The 12,863-nt window shown below is 38.3% G+C and overlaps 1 protein-coding gene across 8 annotated transcripts in view; it reads right to left on the bottom strand.

The window, feature by feature from the left end:
- svep1 (sushi, von Willebrand factor type A, EGF and pentraxin domain containing 1) overlaps positions 1-12,863 on the bottom strand; it is an 85,056-nt gene that overhangs the window by 53,711 nt on the left and 18,482 nt on the right. For all 8 annotated transcript variants that reach the window (XM_047819742.1, XM_047819731.1, XM_047819727.1 and 5 more), the window contains exons 2-3: positions 10,664-10,919; positions 9,029-9,205 (exon numbers count right to left, since the gene is read on the bottom strand). In XM_047819742.1, the coding sequence (XP_047675698.1) occupies positions 9,029-9,205; positions 10,664-10,919 (433 nt within the window). The remainder of the gene's footprint in view (positions 1-9,028; positions 9,206-10,663; positions 10,920-12,863) is intronic.

Below are 12,863 nucleotides of genomic sequence, written 5' to 3'. Positions count from 1 at the left end.
TATAAAGATCTCACAGGATCTCAATTGTCTCAACCACCTGCTGATCTCCACACACTGTTGATTAAAAGTGATGCTTAAAAAAAGTGTGTGTGTGTGTGTGTGTGTGTGTGTGTGTGTGTGTGTGTGTGTGTGTGTGTGTGTGTGTGTGTGTGTGTGTGTGACTGTGTGTGTGTGTGTGAGAGAGAGAGAGAGAGAGAGAGAGAGAGAGAGAGAGAGAGAGAGAGTGGAATTATAAATTCAAAACCTTCAGGGATTCATTGCATCACTATCACTGTTAATCAGCAGTGTGTGTGTATGTGTGTATGTGTGTGTGTGTGTGAGACAATAAATTTGACACATTCTAGGATGATAGTGATGCATACTGTATAGTATATACACACAGAATCAAGAATGTGTCAAATTTATAGATTATCTCTCTCTCTCGCACACACACACACACACACACACACACACACACACACACACACACACACACACACACACACACACACACACACACACACACACACACACACTTGCATTTTGTGAGCACTGTTCAAGCTATTTATGATCTAAAGTAACAGTCACTTTACAAGATTACACAGTTTCAAACTCTTGCTCCTCTATTCTGCAGCCATTAATTAAGACACTTTACAGCTCTGTGGCGAGCTGTGGAATTCACTGTTCATGTTTCTCAGTAAAACAGTCATGCAGAAGAGGCCTTGCTTGTGATCTAATCTGGGCTCGCCTTCCAAGGTCCACAATTATTACAATATAGTGCTAAAATAGATCCCAAACTTGGGATCGACATTAAACAACAACGTGTGCCAAACACCCGCAGGAGGGCCCATTACAGAACTCCATCTGGCTCTCCTCCTGTGCAAACAACAGCAAAAAGACTGCTAAATCTTCGTTTTGATCCTCTCCGGTTAAAGTATGAATTGAAGCCTCGAATCTGGGCTCATGCAGGTCTCTGGGGATGCAGAGGCATCTGCTATGCATGAGCCATACAACACTACATACAACAGAACGTGTCGTCTGGTCACTGAAACTCACGTACGAGGGCAGCCATGCAGGAAAAACCTTTTAGGGTAAAACATTAGTGCTTAATCAGCATTCCTCTCAGTAGCCTGAAGGTATGAGGTATGAATGATGCATATGAAAAACATATCTGGTGATGTCGTTGCTGTGCAGCTGATGATTGTCTTTAGTTGTTCATCACAGATTGCATGCATGATCCTCGAGGCCACATCAGTGCACAAACACAATTCATCTTTTATAGTCTGGGGTAAAATTCATGCATAGAATTTAACAGAATTGAATAAACAAATGAGATTTTAAAGTCAAAAAGGATTTCTGACTCATTTGTTTTGAAGGTTTGCATGTGGAAAAACAAATCCAACTTTATTAAATTATGCAAAAACGCACATGCTGATTTTTTCACTCGTGCATCTTTCACAGGATCCGTTATCCGTTACAACCGAAGAAAAGGTATAAACTTTGTGAAATCCTGTTGTTATTCATGTTTTATTAAATAAATTCATAACTTTCTTAAAGTTATGTCTCAATGTTGCAAACTGGAAAAATCCCCTCAAAAATAAATAGTTATATAATTCCCCCCTAATAAAGGATTAATATTCCTACACTAAAGTTGGCTTTGTATTAGATATTCACAATACAGCTGCACTTTAACCAGTTTTATACTTCTTAACTTTTTATTTAATTACGTATATGTTTCAAATTCAGTTTCTTCTTCTAAGAGTTTCTTGAGCTTTCTTGACATTGCTTACTGCTACTGTACCCCTATTCTGTATTGTACTGTAAGTAATGTTAGCACATTGCTACCTATCAGGTTAACGGTTAGCTTATGTAAAAAACTAGCATATATATGTCACACATAGACAACAGTGGGATTTAGCTGTGGAAACAACATTCAGGTTCTGTGGCTAAAAGATCATCCATAATGTTCATATCAGGCTGTCATTGGTTTAAGCTAAACCTGCGCAATTTTGCGTAAAATCCCTGGACCTCACACCTACCAGCACCCTACAGCTCCATTGTTCTCCTCCTTTTGTTGTGCAAACGGCCCCATCACCTGTGAGGCCTGGCTCATTTGCATTTGTTCACTCAGAGTAGCTCAGATCCTAGGCAGGCCAAACCTCTGTCTGTGACGGAAACCTTCAAGGCCTATCTATACAAAATAGTTTAACTTATATAAAAAATTGTGTGCTAAGGTTTGTCATTGCCATAGTACATATCATATTTATATAACCCTTGTGCAGACCAGGGGTCTATTTGACTCATCTGGAAAGTTTAATGTAACTTCACTCAGCTTATGACATTTGTATACAAACATACGTTGGAGACTGAAGTGTTAGCAAGTTTTAATTTTATTCATGTATTAGCAACTTTTCATTCTTTCCCAAGTAAGGGATGTCTCATACACACTCCTCTTCATGTCTCATACACACTCTTACTGTTCCAAACACACTCCTCATGTCTCATACACACTCCTCTGCTAGGCAAATGCATAGCAAAAGTGTATCAAAAGGCATAATGAAATGCAATGCCCAATTTGTGTGTGTGTGTGCATGTGTGTGTGTGTGTGTCTGTGGTGTGTGAGTGTGTGTTTTGGGTGCGTGTGTTAGTGGACATTTTATGTGTGCATTTTTGTGTCTGTACAGGTATGTATGTTCATTGCGCTGAAAAGGGTAAAAGTGTGACCTATGTGTGAAAAATGAGGACAAGATTAATTTTACTTGCAAAATTCATAATTTGGAACAATCTTGGTAAATTTCAGGCAAATATGTGGAAGGAAACCCAAGTTATGACACATTAAAGATAAAATTTGGTTTATTTTGTGAGCTTACAAACTGAGCTGAACTATAAAGGTTTAACAATGTGTATATAACACTGTGTATAACAAATTTAACAAAATAAATAAATAAATCTGACATGAATTATCATTTGATCACCGTATTTTGAGAGCAGAATGACTTTCAGATAAATTGATTAATTTTATACCTTAACTTTGTAATGTTCGGAAGGATAATGCTTTCAAATAAATGCTATTCCAGATTGTTCTCTAGATCCAGAGGCCCAAGCTGATAACTTTCTGGCTCTTATAACTGTGCCAGAAACATATATATGAGATCATGGCTACAAATGAGCTCTAGGAGTAATGACCTGATCCGCTTATAATGACTTATTCAATAAGAGAGATAAATAACAGGTAGAACTCAAAACAAGAGCCATTGAAAAGATAGATAGATAGATAGATAGATAGATAGATAGATAGATAGATAGATAGATAGATAGATAGATAGATAGATAGATAGATAGAAATGTTGGGTTTCCCCAAAATTCCACTATGGAAAGACCTTCACTGTCTTCATTTATTTGACACATGAGAGATAAAGAGAATCTCCTTAACCCTGGGAAGACAATTTGACTGGGTTTTTAAACATTATGTAATGCCTCAGAGATGGAAACAACACTGGAGGTAACCCTCCTGCTGCATCGATTACTGGCAATATTCAGTGTGTAAGACAAAAAGCTTTCGCAGCATTCCTTATCAAGAGACAGAGAGCTCAGTGTTTACTAGAATATCCCATATACACAGTTCTAAAGCATTGCTCTATTCTGTAGTAAGGTGCCCATGACTGAGTTGCCAAATGAATAAGAGCTCTGAGAACTCGTTAAGGAAATATAGGGTCTAACAATTTCCTTGTCCAAGAACTACCTCATTTCACAAGTGTTTCCTAATTTACATTTCCACCATGCGGTCAGAAACATGAGCAGGATTTAAAGAATAATACTTAAATTTAATTTTAGTTTTTGTTGTCTCACACCTCCAGGGTTGGGGGTTCTGTTTCCACCGCGACACATTTTTGTGCGTAGTTTGCATGTTCAACCCGTGCTTCGGGGGTTTCTTCTAGGTATTTTTCGATTTTCTTCCTGTCTAAAGGATTGGCATCTTTAAATGGTCCATAGTTTGTGAATGAGTGTGTGTGTGTGTGTGTGTGTGTGTGTGTGTGTGTGTGTGTGTGTGTGTGTGTGTGTGTGTGTGTGTGTGTGTGTGTGTGTGTGTGTGGGTGTGATTGTGCCCTGCGATAGACTGACATCCAGAGTGTAACCTGCCTTAAGCCCAACGTCTCCTGGGACAGGCTCCAGGTTAACAGTAGGATAAATGGTATAGAGAATGGATGGATGGATGGATGGATGGATGGATAGCTTTTTTTTTAAACAATATTCATTGTTACAAAGCAGTTTTTCAGAAATCTGGATGTAGATTTAGATTTGTAATGAAAAATCCAGAGGCCACAGTATCAAGGAAAATCTCCCTGAGATATCACAATCCTCGAGGTAAACAGAAATACATTCTTTTTTTGGATGTCACCAGAGTGTGATTAGAAATCATCAGACAGTAGTGTGTGTGTTCAGTGTATGGTCAGTATGAGTATAAGTAGTGCAGAATTGCTGGATTGATAACAGAATAGTTTATAGGATTACATTTGAAGCTTAGATAAAAATATTCAGTGTCTTTAAATGTCTTGGAATGAAGCATGGACTGGGATATGGACATGAGAAACATGTTCAAAACAAAGTTCTGCCACAACTTCTCTCTTGTACAAAAGCAAAAAGCAAGGATTATGCTTTGCTGCTCACTTTTAAGCTTCAATAAGATATCAATCATATAATTTCCTGCTGTGTTAAAGGATTTGTAAAGCTATTAAAGTAAGGTTTAACCAATTCCTCACATTCAGTAATGCATGATCTATCTGAATAGCTTTAGAAGAAGTCTTTACGTTCATCAAATATACATTCAGAAAATATTCATACAGGAGCAGAGAGAGTTAAGGCCCTATTCTTAAGGGCACAACAGTGGCAGTTAAGCAATTCTGGGGCTTGAACCCCAACATTCCAATCAACAACCTAAAGTCTTAACCACTCACGGAATAGATGTACCCAATCTGAAGCAGTAACCAAACCTGGAAAATAGTTTCCCAAAGCTCAAGTTTCTGAATTGCTATGAATTTCCTTAGGTTCCTGTGTCAAGGCTCCTGTGATGTGTGTAGAGTGGATTTTAGTGGTTTCTTCTGTTCAGGAGTAAATGAATAAGGAAGGTGGGGAGACAGTAAGAAGAGCAAGACAGTTGGCAGTGATGCAGGAGACACAACATGTTTGCAACATTTCCGTCTCTGCTAAACATTCCCCAGATTCCTCCCACTTTCTTCTCTCTGTCCTTCCTGTGCTCTGGTTGGATTTATGGGTGTCTGGGGTCATTTGGGGCAGAGTAAATATTTACAGGCAATCCTTTGAGGAAATGAAGCAGCAGTCCCTCTCTGACCTTGGACTGCAAGACAGTAACCTGCCCGAGCATACGACAGCTGTCACATGTCACCGCGGCTGAACGTATTAGAGGTGATAAACTACTAGGCAGTAGATAAAGCAGGAATGTTAATCAGGTTGGACACGTCTCTTTCAGCTGATTAATGAATGACATGACATGACATGACATGAATTCGCCGCCAATGAGATGATGACAGTTATTTTTCTTTTTCTTCAGCCCCTTTCTTTGAATGTCCTTTTTATCCATTTTCCATTAACCTTACCATAGAATTAGAGGGAATCAGTGATAAAACTCATCCAGCTGACTTTTGCTTTTCCTGTAGTCTGATAGCGAGCAGTTTATTCCAGCAGGAAGTCAGTGACCTTGTGTCCAAATAAGTTTTGACTGTAAGGACATGAAGCAAGAGTCAACATGGCCATGTGAACAAGAAAAAAAAACTCAGGAGGTTTCACAATGCCTCTAAATGCTGTCCGTGGCCAATCTTATCAACCACCAGAACCATCCTCATTTTAGGAAAAAGGGGTGTGCAAATGATAATTCATTAGCTACATCAGAGAAGTAAAAGCTCTAGTGCCCAGTTATAGAAGGTTGCCCAGAAACCTAATTAACTAGAATAAAAAGGGATCTAACATAAAAGAATACAGCATAAAAAGCTGTAGTCCTTATCATTCCTGACAATGGTTTGTATGTACCACTTGATATTTGTGCCATTGACAAAACGTCAGCGAGTCATTTTCAGTTTTTTTGGCTATGAGCTCCGGTCTTTTTAAGCAAAAGGAAGTAAAAAATTGCATTTGGGTTTAACCTTTAACTTTATTTTCCTGGTCAACATGCGATGTGGTTCAGAACCTCATTTTGTTTCTTGTGCCTTTGTGTTGGTTTTGGTCCTGTCTCTGTCCCTATCGTGGCATTGGTCTGTTTAGCACTGTGTTCGTCTGTGTTCGCCTGTTTGCTTTTAGCACTGATTTAGCTTGTCTATTAATATCCTGCAGTTTCTAGGTTTCATCACAATCCCTGCTCATTCTCTTGATATTTACTGTATGAATATCTGCCTAGAACCAATCATTCTACCATCAGACACAGTTCACAATGAGAAGCTTTCCTTACAGCTATAGCATTGATTACATCAAAACTGCATATAATTCCAGCAAAACTCATTACAAATTATTTTAATTCCTTTCCTGGTTATTAGGGATATTTGTATGTTTAGCAAGTACAAGTAAAAACGAATAAAGCAGAAATACAAGCAACTTGTTCAGGGAACCTGGGTTACGCCATCATCCACCACTGAGGGAGTGAAATGAGTACATTTTAAACTAACAATGGAAATGATCAGGGTGCATGAAGCTCTTTTCTCTCACTTTTTGTTGAAACTACTTCCCATGTTACACAATGTTACCCAATAGCTGCCAAGCTATTAAAATCTGAGAGGAGAAAATACACCTGGGAAGCTGATTTTTTTTAATTTAAGAACTTTTCAGGTCAACAGACTGTGTGGTACATCCTGAAAGTATACAATGTTCTGAAGATCTATCCTTGTTTGGAGTATCACCTTCAATAAAATAATGTTTGTGGTTCAACTGTTTTTTTTTTTATTATTATAACTATAACTTTTCCCTCCCCTGGGTGAAACACACTCTGCAGAGCTAATCATAAAGACCAGCACACAACACAAGAAGGTACAGTATAAAACTCATGGTGGTTATTTTCCTTGGCTCAGGTTCTACAGCTCACCAAAAGATTGATCTTGATCAATGCCTAGATCCTTTATGGTGCTGTGAAAATCCTAACCCAGAACCAGAACTATTTAAATCTGACCTTATGAAATAGACTACAGAAGACAAGATGGTGTACAAATCTTAGAAAAACTATGTATGTGTGCACCATACTGAGGGTTCGCTCCATCTCTCTGTCTGCATTAAATCACTATTAAAACCTTCTGTCATAAATTAAACAGTTAGACTGCCTTGTTATGGGGTGTGTCATTGCCTTGACGCCATCTAATCGCACTTTAATACCATGACTGTTTATGGTAACTTTGTTTGATGCCAAAACCGGCACATGGGTGGTAAGAGCGTTAGCTGACCACGCTCACCACTAATTTGAAAATAATATATCTGTAGTGTGGTTATCACCTAAATATCTTGTTTGTTTTCTCTGGTAGCAGCCAACATTCTCCAAAGCCACGACAAGCTCAGACACTGGATCATGTTTCTTATGTATTTGGGAGTGGTAACAGTGGGATAGTGGATCAGTCTGGATTTATTTCAAAGATGCATTGAAAAAATCTCATGCTTGTGCTTAAATAATAATCATGGTAGGTGTCGGTATACATGTAAGACTTGAGCATAGTAGTGGCTTTTAAGCTTTGGTTTAAAAGCAAAGCATCCCATTGTTTTCAGAGTGTGTTTTATACAGAAATGGAACCTCACCATAATAAAAGGGAGGTAATTCAGTTTTGTTATGTTTCTGCAATTATGAAAAAGCAGACTTTTATGGAAGACATATGAGAACAAAAACAGTGAAACAAGTAAGCAGTACACATAGTGTGTATCAGCTTAAGCTCATAACAGACTTTTAACAAGTTAGTGCCTCTATCTGAGCTAATAGTGATAGAGCAGCGCTTACAATCAAAGAGAGGAAGAAAGAGGAACCGATGAAGAGTGAAAGAAGATATCTCATTGACGACGCATTAAAAACAAACCAGCATCAACAAGTCTTAAATCATTCTGTATGCAGTGAAGTTGAGCTCTCAGCCTCTGCTCGCTTCCTGTGTGCATTTACAGAATGTAGCCCTTTCTTTTCACTGCACTGTATTCATTTTCTGACTCGTTTTCAGTGCCACAGCACGAGATTATTTGTGTCTTTGTGTTGTTCCTTCATTTGCCTAAATGATTGCCAAAACTGGAGTGAATCAGAACGACTGGGGCAAATATATCTTTCTACAATTAGTCCTGAAATAAACTTGATTTGGAATGACATTCTATGTGCCAGAGGTAGAAAGTGTTTAATTGTGTCTTATATCATCGTTCATTAGCACTGTGTTTTACTTAAACTGAGTTAAATATTATTTATGCTAAGTGAAAAAAATAATTATTTATAAAATATAATGCATATGATTATATTGTCCGTTAGAACAAAAATACCTTATCCTTCCATTTACTCATTAGACGTTGAAAACATTCTCCTTTCGTTTGCCTGGCTGCAAATGCAGTACTCATTAAAAAAATGTAAAAAATCATCCAAGCCTGAGTAAGTTTGGCCAAAACATGTGGTATAAATAGTTTTATGGTCTGATGTGACCATTGTAGAACTTTTTGGGTATAAACAAAAACAAAACAACGTATCACCCAAAGAACACCGTACACATGGCGAAGCACGGTGATGGCAGCATCATACTGTGATACAGCTTATCTTGTGCTGGGTCTCTGGCTGTTTAGTTAAAGACAGAGTAAACATGGATACCAAAAAATCTGCAGGAACATTTTCACATTCCAACACGATAACAACCCGAAGCTTGTTCTCAGCAAAGGAATGACTTCAGAGGAGGAAGATTGATGTTTTTGGAACGACGGAGTCAGAGCCCCAGATCTAAATCCTATCAAAAGCTTATGGAAATTATGTATCACTCTTGTAGTCAGACAGCACAAACTGTCTGCACATTGATTGTGTCATGGAGTTTTGGTGTGGACTTACCTGTGCATTCCAGCTGGAGACCCTTGCCATAGTGTCCTTTCTCACATACACAGTCGTACTGTCCTGTGTGTATGCCACACTGACAGCTGGCCATCAGGTCACAGCAGTCTCTCCCTTCTAAACACAGAGACGAGCAATACGACTGGTCATCCTGGATGTAACCACCTGAAGGCAAGTCTGAGGGAGGAAGAGAGAGAAAGAGAGAGAGAGAGAGAGGCAAATGGTGAACAAATGAAGAAACAGGCAGTGTGAAGATCAGAACACTTCATTTTGTACTGGCAGAAGACAAGATACTTGTGGCTTTGAGAACTCTTAGAACTCAGATTGTGTGTGTGTGTGTGTGTGTTTGTGAACAACAATAAAATCCAAAGTGCTGGCAGAAGGATCTTTGTCTCCTTATATGCAGAGGAAACAAATGTGGATTGGACTGCAGATGTTAACACACACACAAGCCAAGCTGCTGGCAGAAGCTGTACAGTGCTGAAGACCGAATATCACAGCGGGAGAATAACTCGTCATGGCACAGGCTGAACTCTTATCTTCTCTTATGAAGATCACTTATTCACACAGGCCCTTAGTGGCTCTTTATGATCTCTTTTGCCTAGATGGCTGCAGTTCGATGATGGATTTAATGCTTTTGTAGATAGAATGTGTTTACTTGGCTATTGGGCCTCGTAGACTAAACTGGGAAGGTTCTTCACATACAGAATCACTAACATTATGATCGAATGCAGCAGGATTTGTATTTTATTGGGGTTACTATTAGAAACAAGATTTTTTTTTTTTTTTTTTGAATGGGGGACAAAAAAAAATTGTTCCAGGGCATGAAATCAACAGTAATGCAGACATAGATGATACTGTTTTATAAGAATGTAATTTTGTTCCATGCATTTTATCCAAGCAAAATTTTAGGTAAATACAGTGGAACGGCACATTTATAGCTACGTTTAAGTAAGGAGTAAAATCTGTTTCATTCCTTCAGAACTCAACTGTGACACAAGAAATGTGAATCCAGCTGGAACTGGACCCACAATCCATTATCTATCTTATCACCTGATTAGAGATGGCATGATGCTACTAAGCTTTTTTGACATAAAGCACTTATACAGCAATACAGAAAAAACAATGAATATCTATCCTGACAAAAAACCAAACAAATATTACAATAAAATCTTAATATGTAAACATTACCAGTTAAAAAAATGTCTTTCTGTAAGTGACTCTGCTAAACACAGTAAGTGTAAATATGAGTTTAGATAAACCTTTATGTAAAACATAACACCAATTTTTCTTTTAAAACATTACAACTTAAGGTAAGTGGTATGTTTGTTCAGTACATCTGACAAATAATTTCATTCTCTAGCCACTTTTTTAACTGTTCTACATATCAGCAAGCCTGCCATGCTAACCTGAGGTAATTATTTTGTTTGTTTTGTTTAAAATAGGTTGTATAGTTTAGAGATGGTTGAGTTTGTCATCGTTTTCATAAGCATATGAAAATGTTTTTCATTAATAGGTCATGAATTATTTTGCCATATGTACATCATTTTAACCCTTATTAATAAATCCTTAGTGATATCACAGACTTCTAAAAATCTCCAATATCGTGCATCATCATCTAATTTCTTGTCTCACCTTCATGAAGAGCTCGACGTACGAGAGCTTCGAATTCATCAAAGTTGTGCACAAAGTAGCAGTGTTGATCTTTAGGGTGTGATGCCATGTCATGAAGCTCACGGATATTTCCCTGCCAGATGCCCAGGGTGAAGATCTCTACACCGCTCCTCCGGAGCACTGCTGCCACAGGTCGAGGATCCCCTCCATTCGAGTAGCCGTCCGTGATGAGGAAAATGACTTTTGTTGCATTCTGACGTGAGCTGCGCAGAATTTGCTGCAGAAAAGTGCATAGGTTAAAACCAGTTTACAAATAAAAGAAAGAAAAAAACATTTTTTAGGTTATTTTTAATATACCAATATTAAGGCATTGGTTTGAGTACAGGTTACTGTTTCACTTGTTTCCTGTGTAGTTTTCCTGTGTTATTGTAGGCTAATGAGTGTTACAGTCTAATGAGTTCAGATGTTTCCACTTTGTAAAGCCAAACTAACTCCTGTCTGGAATTAAGTCATCACTCTGTCACCTCATAAAGATCTAAATCTCGGGACAACAAAAAAGAGATTACATTTCTCTTCTCAATTCTCAAAATCACCAGAACATCTCTCTCTCTCTCTCTCTCACACACACACACACACACACACACACACACACACACACACACACACACACACACACACACACACACACACACACACACACACACACACACACACAAACTGCTGTATTGCTTTAGTCCAAGAGTGATTGCTGAACAGTTTGAATTCATTAATCTGCAAAAAAAGAAAGAATGACAAGAAAAGGCAACTTGCCACTGAGTCCTTCAAGATACAAAAGATAGAAGAGGGAGGAGGTAGAAATGAAAACAGAGGAGAAAGTGGAAAAGAGGAGGTAATAAAACATTGGATGAGACAATGCTCATGAAAGTGAGAAAAAGAAAGAAGGGAAAGGAGAAAGCCACTGTGGTCATTACTCTATTACTGTATTTACTTCAAGGACAGTAAGACCAGGACCTGGCCATATATAAACACACATACACACAATCTGTCAGATTCACCAAGAGACACCCTACAACACCCTTATTATTCCAACACACACACACACACACACACACACACACACACACACACACACACACACACACACACACACACACACACACACACACAGACGTACTTTCACCGCAGTGATGTCAGTGTGGCTGGGGCCCATGGGAGTGGGCCCCATGGGCTAAAAGAGGGTGCGATTGTGGCCAATTATGACACAGCTCAAAGAACCAAACAACTTCTAGCATATAAGCTGCTCCTGCTGAAATTTACGGTTTTTGGAAGTGAGTCAATAGTCATCTAAGGGATTAAGCAGGAACAAAGCGAGTCAAGGTGATGAGACATGGAATGTGGCTGAGAGGAATTAGAAAAACATATGTTTTTAAACCGAACAAGTGACTCGACAAGTGATGTTAAACATAGTCATACACATTTTTATCTGAATATTTTTCGGCGGAATTCTATTGGAAAGTTAGTAATAAGGATCATTCAGTCTAGACCTTTTAATCAAATGTTTAGTTTTTTGAAGTTTTTTTTTTGTTTTGAAACTTGAATATAGGCTCTGTGCAGGATTTGGTTTATAGCTTCAAGCCCAAAGTGTAGAGGTATGAAGTCAAAAAGTTGGAAACCCAGACAATAATTATGGTGGGGAGGTGGGACACTCGAAGACTTGCCAAAATGGTGAAGCTCCTGATTAAATACTTGTGGCAGGCCGGTCAGCAAAACATGGTAATTATTTGCAGATTCTTTTGCCAAGCTTTCATTACGGATTTTCTTGTATTGACAAAGGAATCCTGCTGAAATGATGATAAAAAGCACATTTTGGTTCAGTCTCTGAGTTTTTTAGTTTTTCTAATTATATCATCTCCCAATCCCACCCAGTAGCAGGGTTTCCCCATTTCATGATAATCAATCTTGGGGTTTGGACAATCATATGATATCTCTCAGACACACAAAGCCAATAAGTGGTGCTTATGAAACATTATAGCGGAGCTAAACACACTTGGAGGAGAACTCTAACTGCTCTCTTTGGTATACATGAGATACATGATATCCTGCTCTCTTTTCGGTTATGAAACTGGGCAAATACTTAGCACAACAAAAACATAGCACATGATATGGTTTGCGATTTTTAAAATCTTGTATTTTTATATTGACAGCGTGTTTGCATGCAAAT

The sequence above is a fragment of the Tachysurus fulvidraco genome, chromosome 1, assembly GCF_022655615.1.
Source record: "Tachysurus fulvidraco isolate hzauxx_2018 chromosome 1, HZAU_PFXX_2.0, whole genome shotgun sequence".
Lineage (NCBI taxonomy): Eukaryota > Metazoa > Chordata > Actinopteri > Siluriformes > Bagridae > Tachysurus > Tachysurus fulvidraco.
The sequence above is the reverse complement of the archived record's forward strand: the minus strand, read 5'-3'. Positions and strand labels throughout refer to the sequence as shown.